Source organism: Pelodiscus sinensis, chromosome 1 (assembly GCF_052426305.1).
Source record: "Pelodiscus sinensis isolate ZL-2025 chromosome 1, ASM5242630v1, whole genome shotgun sequence".
Lineage (NCBI taxonomy): Eukaryota > Metazoa > Chordata > Testudines > Trionychidae > Pelodiscus > Pelodiscus sinensis.
The window spans coordinates 533,575-560,414 of record NC_143052.1 but is presented as its reverse complement, the minus strand read 5'-3'; the positions used below and the strand labels follow the sequence as shown (position 1 = coordinate 560,414).

The following is a 26,840-nucleotide window of genomic DNA, read 5'->3' as shown; positions in this document are numbered from 1 at the left end:
ACTGGAGCTCTGTCTGGGGACAAGCGGGGACAATGGGATGTTCTAACTGCCCGGGACTGGAGCTCTGTCTGGGGACAAGCGGGGACAATGGGATGTTCTAACTGCCCAGGACTGGAGCTCTGTCTGGGGACAAGCGGGGACAGTGGGATGTTCTAACTGCCCGGGACTGGAGCTCTGTCTGGGGACAAGCGGGGACAATGGGATGTTCTAACTGCCCAGGACTGGAGCTCTGTCTGGGGACAATGGGACGTTCTAACTGCCCAGGACTGGAGCTCTGTCCGGGGACAAGTGGGGACAATGGGATGTTCTAACTGCCCAGGACTGGAGCTCTGTCTGGGGACAAGGGAGGACAATGGGACGTTGTAACTGCGACGGGGTTCCCATTGTGATGTCAGGGTAAATGTGCCCAGGTTTCTGTTGAAAGCATCCGGCAGCCCTCGCTACCCTGCCCCTTGTCTGCCGCCTGCGGGCCCCGGGGGCAGCCCGGCCTCCTGGGGCTCTGCCAGGCTGCAGCCAGCGAGTTCCCCCCCGAGACCTGCGCGGTCCCTTTAAGGGAGCCCCGCCTGGGGACTACAGCTCCCAGCATGCCTCGGGCGCACGTGATAGCCCATCTGAGCGCTGCTCACGTGACTGCCGGCGGGTTGGAGGTGAGCGTGTGTCGGGAGAGAGCCTGGCCCGGGAAGCGCCAGGAACCCAGCGCCCCGTTTACGCCTCGAGGGGTGAGGGGCGCCGGGGGCGGGGTGGGGGGTGGCGCCGGGGTGAGGGCTGTGGCAGAGTGGGGGGGGGAGGCGGTGGGGGTGGAGGGGGGTGGGGTGCGGGGAGGCGCCGGGGTGAGGGCTGTGGCTGAGTGGGGTGGGGGAGGTGGTGGGCGTGAGGGGGGTGGGGTGGGGTGGGGGGTGGCGCCGGGGTGAGTGCTGTGGCTGAGTGGGGTGGGGGTGAGGGGGGTGGGGGGAGGCACCGGGGGTGAGGGCTGTGGCTTGTGGGGGGTGAACGGAGGCGGCAAGGGCTGTGGCTGAGTGGGGTGGGGGAGGCGGTGGGCGTGAGGGGGGTGGGGTGGGGGGAGGCGCCAGGGGCGAGGGCTGTGGCTGAGTGGGGTGGGGGAGGTGGTGGGCGTGAGGGGGGTGGGGTGGGGGAGGCGGTGGGCGTGAGGGGGGTGGGGTGGGGGTGGCGCCAGGGTGAGGGCTGTGGCTGAGTGGGGTGGGGGGAGGCGGTGGGCGTGAGGGGGGTGGGGTGGGGGGAGGCACCGGGGGTGAGGGCTGTGGCTTGTGGGGGTAACGGAGGCGCTGGGGGCGAGGGCTGTGGCTGAGTGGGGTGGGGGAGGCGGTGGGCGTGAGGGGGGTGGGGTGGGGGGAGGCGCCAGGGGCGAGGGCTGTGGCTGAGTGGGGTGGGGGAGGTGGTGGGCGTGAGGGGGGTGGGGTGGGGGGAGGCACCGGGAGTGAAGGCTGTGGCTGAGTGGGGTGGGGGAGGCGGTGGGCGTGAGGGGGGTGGGGTGGGGGGTGGCGCCAGGGCGAGGGCTGTGGCTGAGTGGGGTGGGGGTGAGAGGGTGGGGGGGGGAGGCGGGGGGCGTGAGGGGGGTGGGGTGGGGGGAGGCACCGGGGGGGGGCTGTGGCTTGTGGGGGGTAACGGAGGCGCTGGGGGCGAGGGCTGTGGCTGAGTGGGGTGGGGGAGGCGGTGGGCGTGAGGGGGGTGGGGTGGGGGGAGGCGCCAGGGGCGAGGGCTGTGGCTGAGGGGGGTGGGGGAGGTGGTGGGCGTGAGGGGGGTGGGGGAGGCGGTGGGCGTGAGGGGGGTGGGGTGGGGGTGGCGCCAGGGTGAGGGCTGTGGCTGAGTGGGGTGGGGGTGAGGGGGGTGGGGGGGAGGCGGTGGGCGTGAGGGGGGTGGGGGGGGGGGGAGGCACCGGGGGTGAGGGCTGTGGCTTGTGGGGGGTAACGGAGGCGCTGGGGGCGAGGGCTGTGGCTGAGTGGGGTGGGGGAGGCGGTGGGCGTGAGGGGGGTGGGGTGGGGGGAGGCGCCAGGGGCGAGGGCTGTGGCCGGGGTGAACACCAGCGGATAGGGCAGGAGGTTGGGATGAGCGTGGGAAGCCGGTTGTGAGTGCAGGCTGTGGGCTGGAACTAGACATGAGGCGCTGAGGCTGCAGGAAGGGGCTCCGAGCGGGGCAGAGGGTTCGCGCATGACGGTTGGTGCTGGTTACCGATTGTGGGTGGCTCTGACTTCAGCTTCCGGAAGCAGCCCACACGTCCTGCTGTTTCCTGGGTAGAGCAATAGCCAGGGGCTGTTTGTGCTGCAGGCAAGTGCAGCCTCCACAGCTGCCTTGGGGCACAGTTCCTGGCCAGTGGGAGTGGCAGAGCTGGTGCCTGAGGTGGGGATGGCACGTAGAGCCCTATGTGCTGCTCCTGCTTCTAGGAGCTGGGGGACGTGCTGGCTGCTCCAGGAGCCGGGCAAAGAGCCATCTAGCCCCACAGTGCTGTCAGCTGAGCTTCTCACAGCCTGGGCCGTGGTGCTTCCCAGAGCTGCCCGGGTCCCTTTTCCACTGGACGCCTGGTACCCTACCGGAGCGCCGTGCAATAACCAGCCAAGGCACCCAGCCTGCATGTTGAAGCTCCATGCCTGCTGCAGAAGGGAAGAGTTTTAACCAGTTCTCTTCCTTCCGTTTGTCTCTCTTGGGGGGCATTTTCTTTTGCCTCCTGCTCTTTGCCAGCTCCAGAGGTGTGGAAACTAGCCCTTGGGCCTAGCTCTCCCTCCTGCCATCGAGATCCATGAGATGTGCGTAACGCTCGTGATTACAGAGAAACGTGGGGCTCTGCGTATTTGCTTCCCGGGTCTGGATTGTTTGGAAGGGCCTTTCTGGCTTTTCTCCCCAGGCAGGAGGCTGGATGGACTTTCCAGAAAGGAGAACTGGGATTCTCCAGGAAGGTGGTTCCAGGAGCTGTGTATTAAGGAAACCCCAGGAGGAGGAGCTGGGTTCAGTGCCTGGCTTTTACCATCCTCTGTGGCTGTGAGAGCAGGGGGCCGAGAAAAGTCCCTCTGAGAAGGACTGATGGGGGGGAGGACTGGTTAAAACTGCCTCATTCTGCAGCGACCCTTGTTTCGATGTACAGGCCAGATCCCCACCCACCTGCCTTTGCTCTGGCTCTCGCTGCTCTGGTAGCTCCATGGCCTTGTCTGAGCAGTGAGGCCAGGGGGCTGTGGCCCTGCTGCTGCCTGTGCTTGCTCCTACATCTCCCAGAGCACCTGGGGCATGGTGACGGCCCGAAAGCTGTGGTGCTAGAAGCAGGTAGCCAGCATAATCCAGCGCGGGGGTGCCAGCTGCGCTGTGTGCTGAACTGTGTTTTCTCCAGCAGGTTGTGGGAAGAGGCCCTGCCCAGGCCAGTTGGCAGCTGGGGTTATCTTGACGGCCAGAGAAAGGACTGCTGAGACGGGAATTGCCATCTCTAAGAAGGGAGACAGCAGGAGTCTTGTCCTTGAAAGGGGGCTCTGGGGACATGAGGTGGCCGTGTGTCTGGCTCTTCTGTTCCCTGGGCCCACTGGTCCTGCTCTCTGCAGCCACCACCCCTCCAAACATAGTGTTAATCTTTGCAGATGATCTGGGGTTTGGAGATTTGGGGAGCTATGGGCACCCCACCTCAGCCACACCCAACCTGGACAAGATGGCAGCTAGGGGCTTGAGATTCACGGACTTCTATGCCAGCTGCCCGGTCTGCAGCCCCTCCCGGTAGGTCCAGTTTTGTCCTGCTCCCCCATTCTGCAGCTCTTCCTAGGACAGAGCAGTAAACTGGCTGAGGACAGGGCATGAGAAGCAGATGACGATTGAATTGTGAGGGTCTGGGGGCTGTCTAAATCTCTCCTAGCTGACCTGCCTGGGGGAAAAATGGCCTGGTAGTAATTTGCAGGGATGGAGACAGGGTCATTGTGGGCTGGCAGTTGCTCATGTGGGGCTGACAGCTGTGACCAAAGAGCCACGCAGCCATCCCTGAGCTCGTGCAACCGTTTAAAAGGTTAAATCCTCTGACCTGCTCTCCCAGCCTGTGTGACGAGAGTTGAGGGGTGTGGCAGCTTTTGCTGTAAGAGCTCTCTCTTGAGGGCCCAGCTGGGATTGGGGCCCCTTGTGCCACAACATCATGTATATAGTAGCTAGTGTCTGAGTCTGTAATGCTGACGTACAAGGCCATGCCCCCTGGCCGTGTGCGTCAGCGTCCCTCCCTCCGTGGCGGCTTGGCTGAGTGCTGCGCCGCTCAGCTGGGCCCCGGCTAGGGTTGCCGGGTAGACCCCGCTAAAAAACCGGACATGCTTGTCGGGGTGGGGGGGGCACGGACGGAAAGCAGAGCTGGGGAGAGATCAGAGGCCGTGGGGCTGGAAGGGGGGGCCCGGAGGAAGGGGGGCAGGAAGAAGGGCTGACGGGGGGCAGGGTGTCCAGGTGCCGTGGGGCTGGCTGGCAGGAAGAGGGGACGGGAAGCAGAGCTGGGGAGGAATCGGGGGCCGTAGGGCTGGACAGGAGGAGCGGGGGACAGAGGAAGGGGGGGGGGAAGCAGACCTGGCGAGGGGGGGCGGGGTGCAGCCACTGGCCGCAGCCGGAATCCTTCTGGCCGTGCTCCCAGCAAGTGCTCCCTTTACTTGCCAGCAGAAGCCGGGTGGGGCGGGGCTGGGAGCTACTCCCCCCACCCGGCTTCTGCTCGCAACCAGAGGTTCCCAGCTGGGAGACTTTGGCCGTGATTGGCAGTGGGAGCCTCTAGTCCTGTGCAAAAGCCGGGCGGGAGGGGGGCCAGGAGTACCGGCCCCCGCCCCACCCCACCCACCACAGGGCTCCCAAAGCCAATCGTGCTCCGCCTCCCAGTCGCTCCCCCGCCAGGCTTCCCTCTGGCGCCCAGACGGAAAGTCACAAAATACCAGACATGGCTGGTAGTTTCTGAATTTTTCTACCGGACAGACGGTGCAAATACCAGACTGTCAGGTAGAAAACCGGACACCTGGCAACCTTAGCCCCGGCGGGAGCGCCGCTCAGCTGGGCCCTGGGCGGCAAGTGGCCGTTTGGGGTCTGTGCTCCCCATGCATGGTGAGCGTGGACCCCAAATGGCCGCTTGCTGCTGCTTGCTCCCCTGCCGTGGTCCAGCTGAGTGGCACTGGCGCTGCGCTGCTCAGCTGAGCCCTGGTGGGACAGGAAGGGGGGGCGGGCAGTGACGTACACAGCCAGAGGGTACACACGTCACCGCCCCCTCCTCCAGCTGTGGCGTTGAGTGGTGGCCCCTCAGCCGGGCCGCTGCAGGAGAGGGGAAGGGGGGGCGGTGACGTAGACAGCCCTGCCCGTGTAAGTCACTGCCCCGCCCCTCCTCCCCCACAGCGTGCGCAACACTCAGCTGAGTGCCACAGCGGGAGGGGAAGGGGAGCGGTGACGTACACGGCCCCGTCCCCTGGCCACGTACATCACCGCCCCGCCCCCTTCCCCTCCCTCTGTGGCAGCTCAGCTGAGTGTTGTGCCCCTCAGCCGGGCCTCCGGGGGAGCCAGCAGTGCAAGGGGCTGTGACAGCGCGTTGGGGGTCCCCCGTCTCCTGCACCCCGAAATGGCACAAACAGACTGCACCAGCCGGTGGAATAGAGGAAGTTTATTGCCTCTCCAGGATACAGCACAGCACAGACGTAATCTGGTCCCAGAGCTGGGCTAGGATGCCTCAGGCCCCCTTGAGATGCGGGAGACTGGGCCCCTAAACTTCAGCCCCTTCCCCTAGGCTCTCCTCCATGCTCCCAGACAGTAACTAACTCTCTTCCAGCCCTGCCCCCCAGCCAGGGCAGCATCCACCTTCCTTTGTTCCTCTCCATGGGGGGTGTCTGGCCACTGGTTCAACAAGTTTGGCATTACCTCTGCCTAGTGAGGCTTTCCCTGCTGGGTCTTGCTCCAGACAGCAGGGGTCACCACAGCCCAGCAAGTACCCCCACTACGTCACAGTTCTTCCCCCTCCGAGAGCGAACTGAGTAGGGTCACTCCGCTCGTGACCTAGGGAAGTTTGGGTCCTGTGCGTGGGAACCGGCCCTGGGGACATGGGTGCTCCCCTTAACTCGGGCCGGCCGTGGCGAGGACCCACATGAGTTGGCTTCCCTCTGTCCAGTCGCCACCCCACTCCAGGGCGACTGGCACAGGCCTGTCCTCGGGGGTCACACCCACCCTTCCACTGGCCTTGATCCCTGGCCAGGGTCTCTCGGGCCGGGGCCATGAGCCCAGTGAGCCTTCTCTGGACAGCCAGGGCAGCTTCCATCCCCGATGCTCCACCCAGGGAGGTCTTCCCCCCCCATAACTCTCTCAGCAAGCCCAGAGGGTCCTCTATCTGGGGTAGAGCCCCCCAAGCCGCTTTCCTCCTGTCTTGGGCCTTCCCGCCCCTCTGGCAGGAGTCACAGGACCGGCAGTACCGCTGCACGGCTGTAAAGATTCCCGGCCAATAGAAGTGCTGGAGCAGCCTCAGCCGGGTGCTCCAGATCCCCCGGTGGCCCCCAACGGGGACGTCGTGGGCCAAATACAGCAGCTTGAGGCGATACTTTTGGGGGATGACCAGCTGCCGCTGGACCTTCCATGCCCCCACCTTCCTGGGGGGAAGCCATTCACGGAACAGGAGTCCACGCTCCTGCAGGAACCTCTCCTGGCCACCTCTCCCCCGGGGCTGAGCTGCACGGAGGCCAGCCTGATCCCTCAGCCTCTGCAAGGAGGGGTCTGCCTGCACCTCAGCTTGGAATTCAGCTGCTGAGGCAGGGATCGGGACCTGTTCCCCACCTTTGCCTGGGTCCGGAGTCCCAGTCTGGCTGGACCCCGTGTCCACTGGGATGGAACCCTGAGGACGCTGCCAGGAGTCCTTCCCTGGACCCAGGTTGCCAGCCCCGCGCTGGCTCTGGCTCCGGGTAGTGACTAGAGCCCGCTGGGATTCATGGGGCCACTCCTCTAGGTCATTCCCCATCAGCACCTCGGTGGGCAAGTGCGGGTGCACCCCCACTTCCTTGAGGCCTTCCTTGGCCCCCCATTTCAGATGCACCCTGGCTACAGGCACCTTAAACGGGGACCCATCTATGCCCTTCAGGGTCAGCTGCGTGTGGGGTAGTATCCGCTCTGGGGCCACTATGTCGGATCGGGCCAGAGTCACCTCCGCCCCCGTGTCCCAGAAGCCCGTCACCTTCCTACCATCCACCTCCAGGGGTATGAGGCACTCGCTCCGCAGGGGCCGTCCTGCCCCCACCCGGTACACGGAGAAATCCGCCTCCTGAGAATCAGACCTCCCAGGGGAGGTGCACTGAGCGTCCTTCCCCTCTCTCTGAGCTGAGGTTTGCTTGCCAGCCCCTGCCTCTGGGGCAGCCTGCCCTTCCTCCCGCCCCAGCCAGTTAACCCTGGAAAGTCCCCGGTCCTGGGACCTGGTGCACTGAGCCCTCTTGTGGCCTTTTTGCCCACAGCGCTGGCAAGTTAGGCTTTGGGCTGTCTCTGTCCAGGGCCTGGCTGGTTCTCTGGGGTATCGATGACTGGTCCTGGTCCCTGGGGCTCGCCTTGGAGGTGTCTCTCTCCGTTGCTCAGCCAAGATCCGGTCTCTGCGCGGTTCCCTCTCTCTCCGGGACTCCGGTTCACACCCGGACCGGCTCTCCGTGAACTCATCCGCCAGCCTCCCGGCCTCCTGGGGGTTCTCTGGTCTCCGGTCCTTGAGCCACAGCCTCAGTTTGGGTGGGCACGCTTCATAGAACTGCTCCATCATGACCAGCTTGAGCAGCTCCTCTGCGGTCTGGGCTCCGACTCCAGACACCCACTTGCGGCAGTATTGCGCCAGGCGGGAGGCCAGATCCACATAGGTCTCCCGTGGCCCTTTCTGTACCCCCCGGAACTTCTTCCTGTACATCTCGGGGGTCAACCCGAACTTGTGCAGCAGGGCCTCCTTGACGCGGTTGTAATCCCCTGGCTGTAGGTCCTCCAGCTGACTGAGCACTCCGGCCGCCTCCTGGTTCAGTGTGGGGATGAGCTCCTGCAGCCAGTCAGCTGGGGGGACCCGTTGCAGTCCACAGGCCCTCTCAAAGGAGCTGAGGAACCCGTCTATGTCACCCATGTCCTTCAATTGGGCCACCACGGGCCTCTCCAAGCATCTGGCAGTCCTGGGACCCTGGGGCCCATCCGCACTTGGCGCAGCCGGTGCCCCGCCGGTTCTCCGCTCTGCCATGGCCAACTCATGCTGTCACTGCCTCTCTCGATCTTGGTGCTCCTTCTCTCGGTCCTGGCGGTCCCTCTCTCAGTCCTCTACTTCCAATTCCTTGATCCGCAGCTGGATCTCCAGCCGCCGCAGCTCCGCTGGGCTGGCCCCTGCCCTAGATGGGCTACGGCTTGCAGGCCTCCCGGGAGACGCTGTCTCATCTCTCCGGTGGGTTCCAGCGCTCCTCCCCCTCTCTGAGCCTGACACACTCTCAGGGGGGGTCTGGCTGCTTCCCTTGGGGACAAGATCCTGGCCCTGTGGCTGGTCATTCTCTTCCAGCTGGGCAATCAGCTGGGCCTTGGCTGCTTTCTGCACAGGCAAGCCCCTCTCTCTGCACAACCCCACCAGCTCTGCCTTCAAGAGTCGGGCGTAGGCCATCGGCCCGCTGGTCCCCTCGGTGCAGACTCACCAGTCTAGTGCTGCAGCGCCCCACGATTCCCAGGAACCGCTTCGCTCTGTCTCCAGCACGCCTGGCTCCAGGGCTCTTGCTTCTACAGCGCCTTGTCGCTCACCGCTGGAAGCTCCATCCACAGGGTGCAGTGCATCCCACTTCTGACACCAGTGTGACGGTGCGTTGGGGGTCCCCCGTCTCCTGCACCGCGAAATGGCACAAACAGACTGCACCAGCCGGTGGAATAGAGGAAGTTTATTGCCTCTCCAGGATACAGCACAGCACAGATGTAATCTGGTCACAGAGCTGGGCTAGGCTGCCTCAGGCCCCCTTGAGATGGGGGAGACTGGGCCCCTAAACTTCAGCCCCTTCCCCTAGGCTCTCCTCCATGCTCCCAGACAGTAACTAACTCTCTTCCAGCCCTGCCCCCCAGCCAGGGCAGCATTCCACCTTCCTTTGTTCCTCTCCATGGGGGGTGTCTGGCCACTGGTTCAACAAGTTTGGCATTACCTCTGCCTAGTGAGGCTTTCCCTGCTGGGTCTTGCTCCAGACAGCAGGGGTCACCACAGCCCAGCAAGTACCCCCACTACGTCACAGGGGCCGTTTGGGCTCCCACATGGTGGGAGGGAAGGGGGGCAAGGAGAGACTGAGTGGGGAGAGAGGCAGGAGGAGGGGAAGAGAAAGGGAAAGAGAGAGGCAGGAGGCGGAGGAGAGCTGGGGGGGGAGGCAGTAGGAGAGAGAGAGAGAGACATGGAGGAGAGACCCAAGAATCCCGTTCTATGACGGGCTAATTGACTAGTCGTATATAGTAGCCCAATGTCTGTGACTAATGCTGGCTGTTGCCTCTGGGCGGCGCTGTTGTCTGAGTCACGTCCTTCCCCTCCCGCCATGGTGCTCATCTGACTTGTGCGCTGCTCAGCCGGGCCGCCGCAGGGGAGCAAGCGGCCGTTTGGGCTCCCCCACGGCAGCCCTGCTGAGCGGCGCAGAACTCAGCCGAGCGCCACGGCGGGAGGCGAAGAGGGGTGGGGCAGTGATGTGTGGCATGACAGTGGCTCCAGGCCCCCTGGCCGTGAGTGTCACTGCCCCGCCCCCCCTTGCCGAGCGCCCCAGCAGGAGGTGAAGAGTGGTGGGGTGGTGACGTACACGCCCGGGGGCGGGGCCTGGATGAGTGTGCATCCCCGATGAAACCGGGGAGAGTAGAGAGAGAGTGAGAAGCAGGAGGAGAAGAGAAAGGGAGAGTGAGAGGGAGGAGGGGGAGGAGAGAGAGACAGAGAGGGGCAGAAGGTGGAGGAGAGCTGAGAGAGAGAGGGGGAGGCAGGAGGAGGAGAGCGAGAGCGACTGCCGGTGGCTCAGGAGAAAAGATGGGCGTGGAGGAGAGACCTGAAAATTCCGTCTTATGACGGGCTAATTGGCTAGTAACGTAAGAACGGCCAGACTGGGTCAGACCAAAGATCCATCTAGCCCAGTGTCCTGTGAGCTGACAGTGGGCAATGCCAGATGCCCCAGAGGGAGAGAACACAACAGGTAATCATCTTGTGATCCCTCTCCTGTCATCCATTTCCAGACAGAGGCTAGGGCACCATTCCTATGCATCCTGGCTAATAGCCATTGATGGACCTAACCTCCATGCATTTATCTAACTCTTTTTTGAGTCCTGTTAAAGTCCTGACCTTCAGAGCATCCTCTGGCAATGAGTTCCACAGGTTGTGTGCTGAGTGAAGAAAAACTTCCTTTTGTTTGTTTTAAACATGCTGCCTATTAATTTTATTTGGCAACCCCTAGTTCTTGTGTTCCATATGGTTCCCATAACATATGGTCCCTGCCTAGAGCGGGGGGATGTGACCTAGGAGCCAGAGCCCTAACTCATGTCCACTGACACCCCTTAGATGGGAACCATGGTGAATTCCTGCTGGCCTGAGATGGATCCAGGCTGGTGCCCTGCAGCTGAGTGTCTGCAGCTTATGAGCAAAGCCCAAGGCAGCCTGGCCCCAGAGCTGCTGGCATTGCCCCTGGGGCAGCTGTTTTGGGGAACTTTGTCCTCTTTCCACACACAGTGGCGCTGCAGTTTTAGGCTTATTTTAGGTGCTCGCGAGGCACTGATTCCTATACCCTTCTGTGCACTGTCCTAGCTGAAGATTTCACCACAGGGTCTGTCCTAATTTTTAAGAGATACTAAAACATTTAATTTCTGGAAGGCAATTTAACCCTTAATTATCACAGCACACTACTGTGAAAGCCAACTCATACAGGAGAAGTCCAGTTCTGCAGGCCTTGCGCGTCTGGCTTTCCTATTGCAATATGGACAAAAGGGATAGGATAGGAAAAGATACAGCTTGGCAGGCCACAGTCAGAAAAGTGAGTATTAGCACAAGCTCCCATTCCCTTTGTAGGACCCCTTGCGGCAGCACGTACTCCCCCAGGCAGCGGTGCTAACTTGTAGCCTTAGGTAGGTATTGCAGCCCCACGAGTCATCTGCAGGGCCTTCATCCACAGTCGTACGATTTACAGTGCAGACCTTTTCCCCTGCCATCTAGGTCCCCTGAGATTCACAACACACACTGTTGAGTGGCAGTCCACAGTGTCTCCATTCCAAACACCAGGGTTGTGTCTAGACTGGCAAGTTTTTCCGCAAAAGCAGCTGCTTTTGCGGAAAAATTTGCCAGCTGTCTACGCTGGCCGCTTGAATTTCTACAAGAACACTGACGATCTCATGTAAGAAATCAGTGCTTCTTGCGGAAATACTACGCTGCTCCCATTCGGGCAAAATCCTTGTGTGCAAAGCTTTTGTGCAAAAGGGCCAGTGCAGACAGCTCAGATTTGTTTTGAGCAAAAAAGCGTCTAGATTGGTATGGACGCTTTTCCGCAAAAAGTGCTTTTGTGGGAAAGCGTCCTTGCCAATCTAGATGCTCTTTTACGCAAATGCTTTTCACGGAAAACTTTTCCATTAAAAGCATTTGTGGAAAATCCTGCCAGTGTAGATGTAGCCCAGGAGCAGAGCCAGCTGTGGTGGTTACAGGCAGCAAAGCCTGGGGCACGATGCCCATTCAGGTTCTTGGGGTGTGAGGTGGGAAATGAACCTGTGAGCTCCGACTGGAGCTAAGTAGCAGTGTCTGGAATCGCACTCTGTGGCAGGTGTTCATGTACATTCCATTAGCACCTAATTGGCTTTTGACCGACAGTGGCCTGTGGCTGCTGATGGGATGTGGAGTCTAGTCCCGGTTTAGCAGGAAGGGCTCTTGTGCGGAGGGGCCCAACTGGGTATTTCTGCAGGGGCCACTGACATCAGTGTTGCGCTGAGGTGGGGAGAGACTCGCTCCCTAGACTTGTGATGTGGCCACAGGAAACGTGGTATGGTCCCAGAGTGGGGTGGGCTGATGCAATGCTCATCGCCTCTTGGCAGTGCAGGTGGCCTGGCTGTCATGTGGGGACAGGTGAAGTGAGAGAAGGATTAGAGATTGAACAGAAGTGGCCAAAATTAGCTCAATGGCAGGGTAACAAGCTTTGGGGTTGGAGGGTGGGGTAATTGTGGTTTACCTTGACTTTAGTAAGGCTTTTCATACATTCTCACATGACTTCATTAATAAACTAGAAATACAACCTAGCTGGAGTTGCTAGGAGTTGGGCGTGTAACTGGTTGGATAACTGTCCAATGGTTTACAGTCATGCTGCAAGGGCACAACACGTGGGGTTACACAGGGATCAGTGTTAGGACCAGTTCTGTTCAATATCTTCATCAGAGAGTTAGATAGTGGCACAGGGTGTGCTTCTAGTTTGCAGATGATGCCAAGCTGGGAGGGGTTAGAATCAAAGAACGCTGGAACTGGAAGGGACCTCAAGAGGTCATCGAGTCCAGTCCCCTGCCCTCATGTCCGGACCAAGCTCTGTCTAGCTCATCCCTGACAGGTGTCTGTCTAACCTGCTCTTAAATACCTCCGGTGATGGAGATTCCGCAGTCTCCCTGGGCAATTTATCCCAGTGTTTAACCACCCTGACAGGAAGTTTTTCCTAATGTCCAACCTAAACCTCCTTCCGCCCCGCCATAAGATTGACAGAAGACAGCCTGAATGCATGTATGATGCTGGATTTGTCCAGTGATGATGTAAACTTAAATGTGTGAAAAGATGCAGCAGCAGAAGCCCCATTAAATAAAGTCTGTGAGGACAATGTTTTATTTATACTATTAATCATGTCAATTATCAATAATATTAATTAGTATATTTTCAGTCATGCAAATGAGCATTCTTATCCGGGTCTTTGTTGACCCTTGTTCTGAATTGTGATGTCATTTAGCTCTTTGGTTTGAAAAGATTGCCGACTCCTGGTCTAGATGAGGGCAGGGGACTGGACTTGACCTCTCCAGTCCTGTTGTTCTGTGACAACCAGACCTCTGGATGCAGGCGAGAAGCTCTTGGTCACACATACCTAGCAGTTGATGACTATAGACATGAAGACATTCAGCAGTTTACGTACCTAGGAGCATTACTTCCCAGTAACGCTTCGGGGGGGGGGGGGGGCAAGTCACAGTGACGGAGTGGGAATACCAGTCCTGTTTGCATTTTCGGTTCCAAGGAGCCGTTGGGAAAGGTTTGACTTAGCAGGATGGGACCGCTCTCAGGCCTAGCAGCCCCTGGGAAGGGAGGGAGAGAATTTCGGTTCCAAGGAGCCATTGGGAAAGGTTTGGCTTAGCCAGATGGGACCGCTCTCAGGCCTAGCAGCCCCTGGGAAGGGAGGGAGAGAATTTCGGTTCCAAGGAGCCGTTGGGAAAGGTTTGACTTAGCAGGATGGGACCGCTCTCAGGCCTAGCAGCCCCTGGGAAGGGAGGGAGAGAATTTCGGTTCCAAGGAGCCGTTGGGAAAGGTTTTGCTTAGCCGGATGGGACCGCTCTCAGGCCTAGCAGCCCCTGGGAAGGGAGGGAGAGAATTTCGGTTCCAAGGAGCCGTTGGGAAAGGTTTGGCTTAGCCGGATGGGACCGCTCTCAGGCCTAGCAGCCCCTGGGAAGAGAGGGAGAGAATTTCGGTTCCAAGGAGCCATTGGGAAAGGTTTGGCTTAGCCAGATGGGATCGCTCTCAGGCCTAGCAGCCCCTGGGAAGGGAGGGAGAGAATTTTGGTTCCAAGGAGCCATTGGGAAAGGTTTGACTTAGCTGGATGGGATCGCTCTCAGGCCTAGCAGCCCCTGGGAAGGGAGGGAGAGAATTTCGGTTCCAAGGAGCCGTTGGGAAAGGTTTGGCTTAGCCAGATGGGATCGCTCTCAGGCCTAGCAGCCCCTGGGAAGGGAGGGAGAGAATTTCGGTTCCAAGGAGCCGTTGGGAAAGGTTTGGCTTAGCCAGATGGGATCGCTCTCAGGCCTAGCAGCCCCTGGGAAGGGAGGGAGAGAATTTCGGTTCCAAGGAGCCGTTGGGAAAGGTTTGGCTTAGCTGGATGGGATCGCTCTCAGGCCTAGCAGCCCCTGGGAAGGGAGGGAGAGAATTTCGGTTCCAAGGAGCCGTTGGGAAAGGTTTGGCTTAGCCAGATGGGATCGCTCTCAGGCCTAGCAGCCCCTGGGAAGGGAGGGAGAGAATTTCTTTTCCAAGGAGCCGTTGGGAAAGGTTTGGCTTAGCCAGATGGGATCGCTCTGAGGCCTAGCAGCCCCTGGGAAGGGAGGGAGAGAATTTCGGTTCCAAGGAGCCGTTGGGAAAGGTTTGGCTTAGCCGGATGGGACCGCTCTCAGGCCTAGCAGCCCCTGGGAAGGGAGGGAGAGAATTTCGGTTCCAAGGAGCCGTTGGGAAAGGTTTGGCTTAGCCAGATGGGACCGCTCTCAGGCGTAGCAGCCCCTGGGAAGGGAGGGAGAGAATTTCGGTTCCAAGGAGCCGTTGGGAAAGGTTTGGCTTAGCCGGATGGGACCGCTCTCAGGCCTAGCAGCCCCTGGGAAGGGAGGGAGAGAATTTCGGTTCCAAGGAGCCGTTGGGAAAGTTTGGCTTAGCCGGATGGGACCGCTCTCAGGCGTAGCAGCCCCTGGGAAGGGAGGGAGAGAATATGTAGCTGGATGGTGCTGATGAAGGTTTGGGCCAGTCAGGGAGAACAACGTGGGGAAGTTGGTCTGCTGGGGACTGCGGGGGGCCTTTGGAGAGCTGTGTGGTGAGGCGGTGAGACCCCACTGCTGCAGAGGGCAGGATGTGTGGTCATGCTGCTGGCTGACAGACCCGTCCTGGGCGATGTCTTGCCCAGCCATCCGGCGTGAGCCATGGCTGGAGGAGGAGGGATTGTGTTGGGCGCTCTTAGGTCTTGCTCAATGTGAGTTATCGTTAGTGGGGGAGACTGGAGCCGGCAGGGCCAGCGGTCTGTGAAGCTGAGGAGAAGCAGTGGGTGCAGGCCGTAGGCTCGAGTGGAGAGATGGAGACAGCTCCCAGAATGGCTGAGGCTGGGCGTCAGGATCTGGCGGAAGTCAGGGCCAGCTGCAGCGGAAGGAGGCGCTAGAGCCTCTAGCGGACTAGTGAGGGCCTAGGGCCAGCGTCTGAGCTGAGTGATCCCGGAGCCCCTGGTCTCTGTCAGGCTCTGCGGATGCCTTAGGCAGGGACCGGCTGGTACGGAATGGAGAGGGGGCCTGTGTTGGAGGGATGGGAGCTCAGATAGGGAGAGAAGGGTGGTGCTCCACTGAGCGAAGCCTCTTCTTCCCATGGGATACCACTGAACGAAACACCTCCCTCAGGGGCTCGGCTGGGCTCCTGCCCCTCAGCCTGGGCCGGGGACCAGGCGAATGGTTCATGGGCCCCTGGCTCAGGCCTGGGCTGGAGGCTTGGCAGCCCCAGGACCAGGGACTGTACTGGGCAGGGGGCTTGGCAGCCGCATGGCCAAGAGCCAATTGAGAGGCTGGGCCAGGCTGTGAACTCAGCAGTCCCGTGGCCAGGGGCTGGCTGAGAGGCTGGGCCAGGCCGGGAGCTCAGCAGCCCTGTGGACATGGGTGCAGGACTCCTGGGGCCGCTTAGCTCGGCAGCCCCGTGGCCGGGGGCTGGGTGAGAGGCGGGGCCGCGCTGGGAGCTCAGCAGCCCCGTGGCCGGGGGCTGGGTGAGAGGCTGGGCCGAGCTGGGAGCTCAGCAGCCCCGTGGCCGGGGGCTGGGTGAGAGGCTGGGCCGGGCTGGGAGCTCAGCAGTCCCGTGGCCGGGGGCTGGGTGAGTGGCTGGGCCAGGCCGGGAGCTCAGCAGCCCCGTGGCCAGGGGCTGGGTGAGAGGCTGGGCCGGGCCGGGAGCTCAGCAGCCCCGTGGCCGGGGGCTGGGTGAGAGGCTGGGCCGGGCCGGGAGCTCAGCAGCCCCGTGGCCGGGGGCTGGCTGAGAGGCTGGGCCGGGCCGGGAGCTCAGCAGCCCCGTGGCCGGGGGCTGGGTGAGAGGCTGGGCCGGGCCGGGAGCTCAGCAGCCCCGTGGCCGGGGGCTGGGTGAGAGGCTGGGCCAGGCCGGGAGCTCAGCAGCCCTGTGGACATGGGTGCAGGACTCCTGGGGCCGCTTAGCTCGGCAGCCCCGTGGCCGGGGGCTGGGTGAGAGGCGGGGCCGCGCTGGGAGCTCAGCAGCCCCGTGGCCGGGGGCTGGGTGAGAGGCTGGGCCGAGCTGGGAGCTCAGCAGCCCCGTGGCCAGGGGCTGGATGAGAGGCTGGGCCGCGCTGGGAGCTCAGCAGCCCCGTGGCCGGGGGCTGGATGAGAGGCTGGGCCAGGCCGGGAGCTCAGCAGCCCCGTGGCCGGGGGCTGGATGAGAGGCTGGGCCGCGCTGGGAGCTCAGCAGCCCCGTGGCCGGGGGCTGGATGAGAGGCTGGGCCGCGCTGGGAGCTCAGCAGCCCCGTGGCCGGGGGCTGGGTGAGAGGCTGGGCCGCGCTGGGAGCTCAGCAGCCCCGTGGCCGGGGGCTGGGTGAGAGGCTGGGCCGAGCTGGGAGCTCAGCAGCCCCGTGGCCAGGGGCTGGATGAGAGGCTGGGCCGCGCTGGGAGCTCAGCAGCCCCGTGGCCGGGGGCTGGATGAGAGGCTGGGCCAGGCCGGGAGCTCAGCAGCCCCGTGGCCGGGGGCTGGATGAGAGGCTGGGCCGCGCTGGGAGCTCAGCAGCCCCGTGGCCAGGGGCTGGGTGAGAGGCTGGGCCAGGCCGGGAGCTCAGCAGCCCCGTGGCCGGGGGCTGGATGAGAGGCTGGGCCGCGCTGGGAGCTCAGCAGCCCCGTGGCCGGGGGCTGGGTGAGAGGCTGGGCCAGGCCGGGAGCTCAGCAGCCCCGTGGCCGGGGGCTGGGTGAGAGGCTGGGCCAGGCCGGGAGCTCAGCAGTCCCGTGGCCGGGGGCTGGGTGAGAGGCTGGGCCAGGCCGGGAGCTCAGCAGTCCCGTGGCCGGGGGCTGGGTGAGAGGCTGGGCCAGGCCGGGAGCTCAGCAGTCCCGTGGCCGGGGGCTGGGTGAGAGGCTGGGCCAGGCCGGGAGCTCAGCAGCCCCGTGGCCAGGGGCTGGGTGAGAGGCTGGGCCAGGCCGGGAGCTCAGCAGCCCCGTGGCCGGGGGCTGGATGAGAGGCTGGGCCGCGCTGGGAGCTCAGCAGCCCCGTGGCCGGGGGCTGGGTGAGAGGCTGGGCCAGGCCGGGAGCTCAGCAGCCCCGTGGCCGGGGGCTGGGTGAGAGGCTGGGCCAGGCCGGGAGCTCAGCAGTCCCGTGGCCGGGGGCTGGGTGAGAGGCTGGGCCAGGCCGGGAGCTCAGCAGTCCCGTGGCCGGGGGCTGGGTGAGAGGCTGGGCCAGGCTGGGAGCTCAGCAGTCCCGTGGCCGGGGGCTGGGTGAGAGGCTGGGCCAGGCCGGGAGCTCAGCAGCCCCGTGGCCAGGGGCTGGGTGAGAGGCTGGGCCAGGCCGGGAGCTCAGCAGCCCCGTGGCCGGGGGCTGGGTGAGAGGCTGGGCTGGGCCAGGAACTAGGTGCTCTGTGGACATGGGTGCAGGACTCCTGAGGCCTCTCCAGCATTTCTTGGCTCCTCTCACCCCCAGGGCAGCGCTGCTGACGGGTCGGTACCAGACGCGCTCTGGGGTTTACCCCGGCGTGTTCTACCCCGGCTCCCGGGGTGGCCTCCCGCTGGCTGAGGTCACCGTCGCCGAGGTGCTGAAGGCTCAGGGCTACGCCACGGCCATGGTCGGCAAATGGCATCTGGGCCTGGGGGCCAACAGCTCCTTCCTGCCCATCCACCAGGGCTTTGACCACTTCCTGGGGGTGCCCTACTCTCATGACCAGGTGGGCCTGGGGCACAGGGCTGGGAGCGCCGCGGGGGCCAGTACAGGGCCTTGGGGAGATGAGACTGCGCTGGGTCGGGGGGCTGACTAGGCTTGCCAGGTGCTTTCACCAAAACTTCCGAACATGGCAAAAGTTGAGCGCCCCCCCCCCCCTGGTGTGGCGGAGTGGTGTCCTGGCCCCTACGGGGGTTGGGTTGTGGGGCGCTGTGGGGCAGAGTGGGGTCCTGGCCCCTATGGGGGTTGGGTTGTGGGGCGCTGTGGGGCAGAGTGGGGTCCTGGCCCCTACGGGGGTTGGGTTGTGGAGCGCTGTGGGGCGGAGTGGGGTCCTGGCCCCTACGGGGGTTGGGTTGTGGGGCGCTGTGGGGCAGAGTGGGGTCCTGGCCCCTACGGGGGTTGGGTTGTGGTGCGCTGTGGGGCAGAGTGGGGTCCAGGCCCCTGGGGGAGGCTTGGGTTGTGGGGTGCTGTGGGGCAGGCTGGGGTCCTGGCTCCAGCGTGGCGTGGGGGTGCACACTGGTCAGTGGGTGGGAGAGGTGCCCACTCCGTGCGTTGCTGGTGCTGGAGGGAAGGAACCTGCGTCTTGGGGGGCGGGGGGTTGGGGGCTCAGTGGGGGACCTCTATCCTGCTGGCCCCAGATGGGGATACAGAGCAGCACGTTCTCTCCTCTCGTTCCAGGGTCCCTGCCAGAACCTCACCTGCTTCCCCCCTGACACCCGGTGCTTTGGGACGTGCGACCAGGGCCAGGTGCCCGTCCCACTGCTCTGGAACCAGAGCATCCTGCAGCAGCCGCTCGCCTTCCCCAAGCTGGTGCCGCGCTACAACCAGTTCTCCCGCTACTTCATCGCTGAATGTGCCCGCCAGGGCCGCCCCTTCCTGCTCTACTACGCCTCCCACGTAGGTGCTGGGGTGGGCTGCTGGGGGGCATATGGGCACCTGAGGCTGGTCAGGACACAGGGGAGGTGGGGGCACCTGGATGTTCCGGGGAGGGGCCGTGGGGAGTTGGGGGGGTGGGTAGGCTGAGAGGTAATGGGGGAGCGTGGCGAGGGGGCACCTGTACCCCCCTCCTGCGGCGCAGGGCACTGGCTATGAAGGTTGGTCCAGGGAGGGAGGAGTCAGCCTCCAACAGCTTCCCCCAGCCTGGCGGCCCCCCAGCACTGCCAGCGGCTGAGCCCCGCCCTGCACCATGCTTGGGGATCCCTTTCACTGGCTGCTCTTTGCCCAGCACACCCACTACCCCCAGTTTGGGAGCCAGGAGTTCGCCGGCCAGTCGCAGCGGGGGCCCTTTGGCGATGCCCTGCTGGAGTTCGATGGGTCCGTGGGGTTCTTGCTCCAGACGCTGCAGGAGCATGGCCTGGAGGGGAACACGCTGGTCTTCTTCACTGCAGACAACGGGTGAGTGTGGGGGAGCTGGGGCGCACCCCACCAGTCCTGCATGGGATGGGAGGCTGTGGGGCTGAGCATGGGGATGGGGGGGGGGAGACTCCTCCGGTCCCAGGGCAGTGAGGCTGCAGAGTGGAGAGGAGTACAGGTAGACTCAGGGGGTGGGGGGTGGGGGATTTGGGAGTGCCCGGGGTTTGGGCCAGGGTCTAGGGATCCGCGGGTGCTCAGAGAAGAGGGTGACAGGGACCCTCAGGATAAGGGACGTTTGGAATGACCTGCAGGTTGTGGAGCTGATCTGCTTTCAAGCTGCTGGGCTGCCCACAGCTCCCCCCATCCCTCTCCCCTGCCCACAGCTCCCCCCATCCCTCTCCCCTGCCCACAGCTCCCTGTGCTCCCGGGGCAGTACTGTGGGGGAGCCTCCCCCCTCCCCCTTCTCAGGCCCTCCCCAAGTGAGGGGTTTAGGGCAGAGACATCCCCATCCCTGCAGACTCCCTCTGGACGCCTGCACCCCGTGGCCTTCCCTGAGACCGAGAGCCCCCTTCCCTGTGGATGCCTCTGCCCATTGTGGGGCATGATTAACCTGTGTGACTGCTGATGGGTGCTCTCCCCTCCCCCGCAGCCCTGAGACCATGCGGATGGCCCGGGGGGGCAGCTCCGGCCTCCTGAAATGCGGGAAGGGCACGACGTACGAGGGCGGCATGCGGGAGCCTGCAGTGGCCTACTGGCCAGGCCGGATCTCCCCGGGTAAGCCCTGCGCAACAGGGCCTGGGCCCGCCTCTGCCCGGTAGCCCCTTGGTTTCGGTGTGGCCTGGGCGCAGCCTGCACAGAACAGGCTGAAACGACAGCCCTGGGGGCCCGGCCCTGCCTGTGCCCCTGCGCGGTGTGCAGGAGGGGGGCCGGGAGAGCGCGGGGCTGGCGGAGCAGGTGACCCAAGGCCTCACCCCTGTGAGGGGAACATGGGGCCCACATGCTTATGGCTGGGTGGTGTCTGCAGGCCCGGCGCCTGGTCTGTCTGGCCCAGCCGTGGCTCGACTCTAGGCAGACAATGCTGTCGCCCCAGGGTGGTGCCTGGGGGCACTGGGTGAGGGATGACGCCTGCTCTGGGGCAGGAGGGGACCCAGGTGTTGGGCAGTGGGGAGGAGAGTGCTGGGGGAGACAGGGGACTGATGGTGCCTCTCTCCCTGTGTCTGGCTGGGAGCCAGGCGTGACCCATGAGCTGGCCAGCACCCTGGACATCCTGCCAACCCTGGCTGCGGTGGCTGGCGCGCCACTCCCCAGCGTCACGTTGGATGGCTACGACCTGAGCCCGGTGCTGTTTGGCAGGGGGAAGGTGAGAGCCCTGGGGGGCGGGCACCAGTCTGACAGGCTGCCCTTGCGGCGGGAGCTCTGCTGGCTGCCGGGGGGCTCACTGCAGTGGCAAACGCGGGCCCTGGTCTGCCTGCGCAGGCTCCTGGGACAGTCGAAGTGCTGGGGAGACGTCCTGTCTCGGGCGAGAGCCGGGCTCTGAGACCCTGTCCTGTCGCCTTCCCCTGCGTGGGCGTTAGCCTGGTGACTGCCCTGTCCAGGGCTCAGTGCCGTCCTATCCCCCCCCTTCCCTGCCCACGGGCGCTGCCCGGCGCCTGGTCCAGCCGTGGCTCAGTGCCGTCCTATCCCCCCCTTCCCTGCCCACAGGCGCTGCCCGGCGCCTGGTCCAGCCGTGGCTCAGTGCCGTCCTATCCCCCCCTTCCCTGCCCACAGGCGCTGCCCGGCGCCTGGTCCAGCCGTGGCTCAGTGCCGTCCTATCTCCCCCTTCCCTGCCCACAGGCGCTGCCCGGCGCCTGGTCCAGCCGTGGCTCAGTGCCGTCCTATCCCCCCTTCCCTGCCCACAGGCGCTGCCCGGCGCCTGGTCCAGCCGTGGCTCAGTGCCGTCCTATCCCCCCCTTCCCTGCCCACAGGCGCTGCCCGGCGCCTGGTCCAGCCGTGGCTCAGTGCCGTCCTATCCCCCCCCTTCCCTGCCCACAGGCGCTGCCCGGCGCCTGGTCCAGCCGTGGCTCAGTGCCGTCCTATCCCCCCCTTCCCTGCCCACAGGCGCTGCCCGGCGCCTGGTCCAGCCGTGGCTCAGTGCCGTCCTATCCCCCCCTTCCCTGCCCACAGGCGCTGCCCGGCGCCTGGTCCAGCCGTGGCTCAGTGCCGTCCTATCCCCCCCTTCCCTGCCCACAGGCGCTGCCCGGCGCCTGGTCCAGCCGTGGCTCAGTGCCGTCCTATCCCCCCCTTCCCTGCCCACAGGCGCTGCCCGGCGCCTGGTCCAGCCGTGGCTCAGTGCCGTCCTATCCCCCCCTTCCCTGCCCACAGGCGCTGCCCGGCGCCTGGTCCAGCCGTGGCTCAGTGCCGTCCTATCCCCCCCTTCCCTGCCCACAGGCGCTGCCCGGCGCCTGGTCCAGCCGTGGCTCAGTGCCGTCCTATCCCCCCCTTCCCTGCCCACAGCCGCTGCCTAGCGCCTGGTCCAGCCGTGGCTCAGTGCCGTCCTATCCCCCCCTTCCCTGCCCACAGGCGCTACCCGGCGCCAGGTCCAGCCGTGGCTCAGTGCCGTCCTATCCCCCCCTTCCCTGCCCACAGGCGCTGCCTGGCGCCAGGTCCAGCCGTGGCTCAGTGCCACCACCCCCCTTCCCTGCCCACAGGCGCTGCCCGGCGCCTGGTCCAGCCGTGGCTCAGTGCCGTCCTATCCCCCCCTTCCCTGCCCACAGGCGCTGCCCGGCGCCTGGTCCAGCCGTGGCTCAGTGCCATCCTATCCCCCCCTTCCCTGCCCACAGGCGCTGCCCGGCGCCAGGTCCAGCCGTGGCTCAGTGCCGTCCTATCCCCCCCTTCCCTGCCCACAGGCGCTGCCCGGCGCCTGGTCCAGCCGTGGCTCAGTGCCGTCCTATCCCCCCCTTCCCTGCCCACAGGCGCTGCCCGGCGCCTGGTCCAGCCGTGGCTCAGTGCCGTCCTTTCCCCCCCTTCCCTGCCCACAGGTGCTGCCCGGCGCCTGGTCCAGCCGTGGCTCAGTGCCGTCCTATCCCCCCCTTCCCTGCCCACAGGCGCTGCCCGGCGCTTGGTCCAGCCGTGGCTCAGTGCCGTCCTATCCCCCCCTTCCCTGCCCACAGCCGCTGCCTGGCGCCTGGTCCAGCCGTGGCTCAGTGCCGTCCTATCCCCCCCTTCCCTGCCCACAGGCGCTACCCGGCGCCAGGTCCAGCCGTGGCTCAGTGCCGTCCTATCCCCCCCTTCCCTGCCCACAGGCGCTGCCTGGCGCCAGGTCCAGCCGTGGCTCAGTGCCACCACCCCCCTTCCCTGCCCACAGGCGCTGCCCGGCGCCTGGTCCAGCCGTGGCTCAGTGCCGTCCTTTCCCCCCCTTCCCTGCCCACAGGCGCTGCCCGGCGCCTGGTCCAGCCGTGGCTCAGTGCCGTCCTATCCCCCCCTTCCCTGCCCAAAGCCGCTGCCCGGCGCCAGGTCCAGCCGTGGCTCAGTGCCGTCCTATCCCCCCCTTCCCTGCCCACAGCCGCTGCCCGGCGCCAGGTCCAGCCGTGGCTCAGTGCCACCACCCCCCTTCCCTGCCCACAGGCGCTGCCCGGCGCCTGGTCCAGCCGTGGCTCAGTGCCACTCCCCCCTTCCCTGCCCACAGGCGCTGCCCGGCGCCTGGTCCAGCCGTGGCTCAGTGCCGTCCTATCCCCCCCTTCCCTGCCCACAGCCGCTGCCCGGCGCCAGGTCCAGCCGTGGCTCAGTGCCACCACCCCCCTTCCCTGCCCACAGGCGCTGCCCAGCGCCTGGTCCAGCCGTGGCTCAGTGCCACTCCCCCCTTCCCTGCCCACAGGCGCTGCCCGGCGCCTGGTCCAGCCGTGGCTCAGTGCCGTCCTATCCCCCCCTTCCCTGCCCACAGCCGCTGCCCGGCGCCAGGTCCAGCCGTGGCTCAGTGCCACCACCCCCCTTCCCTGCCCACAGGCGCTGCCCGGCGCCTGGTCCAGCCGTGGCTCAGTGCCACTCCCCCCTTCCCTGCCCACAGGCGCTGCCCGGCGCCTGGTCCAGCCGTGGCTCAGTGCCGTCCTATCCCCCCCTTCCCTGCCCACAGGCGCTGCCCGGCGCCTGGTCCAGCCGTGGCTCAGTGCCGTCCTATCCCCCCCTTCCCTGCCCACAGCCGCTGCCCGGCGCCTGGTCCAGCCGTGGCTCAGTGCCGTCCTATCCCCCCCTTCCCTGCCCACAGCCGCTGCCCGGTGCCAGGTCCAGCCGTGGCTCAGTGCCACCACCCCCCTTCCCTGCCCACAGGCGCTGCCCGGCGCCTGGTCCAGCCGTGGCTCAGTGCCACTCCCCCCTTCCCTGCCCACAGGCGCTGCCCGGCACCTGGTCTGTCTGGCCCGGCCGTGGCTCAGTGCCACCCCCTCCCTCCCGCCCGGTGCCTGGTCTGTCTGGCCCGGCCGTGGCTTAGCCACTACCCTCCCTGCCCCCACGTACATCCCTTGGCCACTGCCCTGCATGACTCCACCTCTGCCTGCTCCTTGCAGAGCCCCCGGCAGCTGATGTTCTATTACCCGCCCAGCCCCAGCAAGCTGCTCGGTGTCTTTGCCGTTAGATACGGGAAGTACAAGGCCCATTTCTTCACTCAAGGTAACTGCCTCCACCTCCCCCCCCTTCCCCCCTGCTGTGGGACAGGCCCTCGCTCCTTGGGTTCAGGTTGCGGGCTCAGCCCAGCCCCAGGACCTAGGCGCAGGGAGGGTGGGTTTAGCTGCTGCTACGTTTGTCTCCCAGGCTCCTTGCACAGTGAGACGACCCCCGACCCGGACTGCCATGGGCTGAGGCCCCCGACGCCGCACACCCCCCCTGTGCTTATCGACCTGGAGGCTGATCCTGCGGAGAACTATGACCTGCTGCGTGGTGAGGCCGTGGGGCCGGAGGTGCTGCAGGTGCTCAAGGAGATCCAGCTGCAGAAGGCACTTTTTGACCAGCGCATGGAGTTTGGGGAAAGCCAGATAGGGAAGGGCAGCGACCCAGCCCTCCAGCCCTGCTGCATCCCCCGCTGCACCCCCAAGCCCTCCTGCTGCCAGTGCCCCTGAGCTCCCTGCTGCACTTCACCCTGTCTCCTCTCTCCGCTGCCTGGAACCCTCCTACGGTTACTGCTCCCTAAATGCCCTGCACCAGCCTCCCCAAACTTGCTGCATTTGGGGAGCGTCCCTGGCCAGACTCCCGCTCCCCAGGCCTGACGCTGAGGCTCCCTCCAGGCTGCTGCGTAGGGCGAGCTGCTAGAAGGGAGGGGCGCTGGTGCACTTGTTGGGGGGTGCCCAAGGAGTCTTTGGCCATTGCGCACACATGCTGGCTCTCCCCAGGGCCTGGCTGAGCACAGCGAATCCTTTGGCGTCCGCTCGGCGCTGGAACAGAACAAGGGCAGGGTGCCGGAACCTAGCACCCTGCTGCAGCTGGCAGGGCCTGGCAATACTAGCCTGCTCAGTGGGGCGTGGCTAGCTTTGGGCAGGCCCCAGCACAGCGGTGAGGGCAGAGGTGGAGTTAGGGTGCCAGACCGGGGCCGGTGGCTGTCCCTGAGCACACAGCTAGGGGCCTGATGGGTACTTGCCGTCAGGAAAGGAGCTGTGCATGGGGCCCCGGGCCCTGCACCCCCAGAGGGAACAGCGCCGCCGTGTTCTCTAGACCAGAGCGACTCCCAGCCAGTGGCACACAGGAATTCTCAAGCCTGTCGGTCTGCCCTCCTCAGCCCAGCATGTCCCAGGCTCCCCTGCCTCATCCTGCAGCCCCCTTCTTCCAGCCTAACCTCCCATATTGCCCCCAGCAGTTCTTCCCCTGGCCTGTGCCTGCTACCTCTCCCCCCCCCGGGTCCCCTCTCCTGACCTCCACCCTTTGTTCCCCCTCTCCGCAGCCCGTTCTCCTCCCACTGGCCAGAACTGGCTGTGCTGCCTGAGCTGGGTCTCCGCTCAGGGCTCCATTCTCCAGGCTACTGGTCGGGCTCTCAAGTTCTGTGCTGGTTCCTGTAACAGCCAACTCCCTCGTCCCTCCCCTGCCCTCATTAAACCAGTAACACCGGGGCCGCTGAGTCCCACCTCCCTGCAAGCAGCCCCGTGGAAAACCCAGCAAATCCTCCATTTGGTCGCAGCCAGCCTACAGGTTAGCGTGCCTGTGCCACTGAGCTGGTGCCAGGACCCTGCTATGTTGCCAAGAACCCTGCCCAGCCATCCTTGCCACTGGCACCAGCCTTGGCCTTTCCGTCCGACCCCGTGGCAGTTTGCTGGGCTGGCAAGCGGCGTCCCTGCTTGTGGGGCTGGAGCAGAAACACCCTGGGCTCCAGCTGCCGCAGAGGAATGCTAGGTCCTGCCCCGGGAGATCTGGGAGCTCTTCTCTAGCGGCACGGGGAAGGAAGTCACCTCTCCATTGCCACACAGGCAGCTGGCCCTGGGCTAAGGGAGAGCAAAACACTGTGTCTATATACACACGAGCCCCCGCCTGTACGTTTCAAGGGAGGGATGCGGAAGTGCCTAGCGCGTAGTCGATGGAAATTCCATCAACTAGTCAATTAACTGAGATTTCACATAATTAGAGGGTGTGGGACTCTAAACTGGGGAACTGACTGAGAGTGACTTGGGCTTGTGATGGAGAATCCGCGGACCACTAGCTCACAGTTGTGATGCTGGGGCCAAAAGAGCTCGTGCCCCTGGAATGCACAATCAGGGCAATCTCTCGTGGCAGAGAGGTTATTTGCATATGCAAAGCGGATCACCTCTTTAGTTTAAAACAGAAGGTGAAGGAGGCAATTGATCCCAGTATATCAGTTTAGGGCAGCTACCCCAGGCCTTCCCCTGGCGGGGAGCATAGTCTCAACTATCCGAAGGATGGGACCCAGGGACACCCCCCCTCACTTACCATGGTGGTGGGAGCTGGAGGAGCCCAGCTCCACTGCACCCTGCCACCCTGTTCGCGGATCACTGCACTCCACTTCATCGCAGCAGCAGGAAGCAGAATGCCCCGTGAAGCAGAGCAAGGGCTGGAAGAAGGCAGTAGGATGGAGTGGTGCAGGTTGCCAGGCTGCTCTGCCAGGACCCAGCAAATCCCCCAGTTTGCATTGCTTGGGAGAGGCTTAGAAGGGGGTGAGGGAAGGGGCTTGTGGGGAGGGATGGCCCTGTACCCAGGAACCAAATAATGAATCCAGCAGAGGAAGGTCTGACATGGTTCTGGTAACACTGGCACTTTCAAAACCCAGGTTGGATGTTTTCCTAAAACCCATTGTGGTGAATGGGAGGGCGCTACCCTCTTCTGGGGTTAACCGAATTGCCTGTAAGCGTTAAACCAGAGACAGAGAGTCACTAGCATGTGTTGGCATGGAGCCAGGGGAGCTAATGAAAACGGTGTCGTTTTTTAATAGAAGCACTAATTTTTTAACGGACTCTCAGGGAAGTAATTCTGTGGTTTTTAAACCAGCTTTTATTCAGTTGCTCTGTTGTCTTTATTTTGTTAATTGCCTTTTTTTAAAGCTACGATCTGATTCCTGTGTCCTAAAGCCAGGAGGTTCTGTGTGCCCATGCCTGAGAGTGAGGCCAGCTATTAGGAAATTAGTCTGTTTCCAAGCTCTCTCCAGAGGGAGGGTCAAAGAGCTTGAGGGCACCGGTGCCAGAGTGTGCCAACCCGCGATGGGTCTATCAGGGTGAAGCAGAGCTATGTGGCTGAGAGCCCCACC

General features: G+C 64.1%; 1 protein-coding gene across 4 annotated transcripts; it reads left to right on the top strand.

Moving 5' to 3' along the window:
* The first annotated feature begins 538 nt into the window (after nt 1–538).
* On the top strand, nt 539–26,597 carry ARSA (arylsulfatase A). Of its 4 annotated transcripts, none has more exons than XM_075918351.2 (9): nt 539–647; nt 3,335–3,708; nt 17,543–17,783; nt 18,455–18,673; nt 19,002–19,171; nt 19,779–19,903; nt 20,362–20,489; nt 23,668–23,770; nt 23,912–26,597. In XM_075918351.2, exons 2-9 carry the CDS (start codon nt 3,479–3,481, stop codon nt 24,214–24,216), a joined length of 1,521 nt encoding a protein of 506 aa, XP_075774466.2. In that variant the 5' UTR covers nt 539–647; nt 3,335–3,478; the 3' UTR covers nt 24,217–26,597. The 4 variants fall into 4 exon arrangements, with proteins under 4 accessions (XP_075774466.2, XP_075774467.2, XP_075774464.2 ...); XM_075918352.2 differs by having other exon boundaries at nt 547–647; nt 3,338–3,708; XM_075918349.2 differs by having other exon boundaries at nt 583–719; nt 3,338–3,708.
* The last annotated feature ends 243 nt before the right edge of the window (nt 26,598–26,840 follow it).

Excerpts from the sequence above, each read along its gene's own strand:
- ARSA (XM_075918351.2), top strand. The coding sequence starts at position 3,479 with ATGAGGTGGCCGTGTGTCTGGCTCTTCTGTTCCCTGGGCCCACTGGTC. Across the intron at positions 18,674-19,001 it reads TGCTCTACTACGCCTCCCAC|CACACCCACTACCCCCAGTT; the intron begins GTAGGTGCTGGG and ends CTCTTTGCCCAG. Across the intron at positions 23,771-23,911 it reads GGCCCATTTCTTCACTCAAG|GCTCCTTGCACAGTGAGACG; the intron begins GTAACTGCCTCC and ends TTTGTCTCCCAG.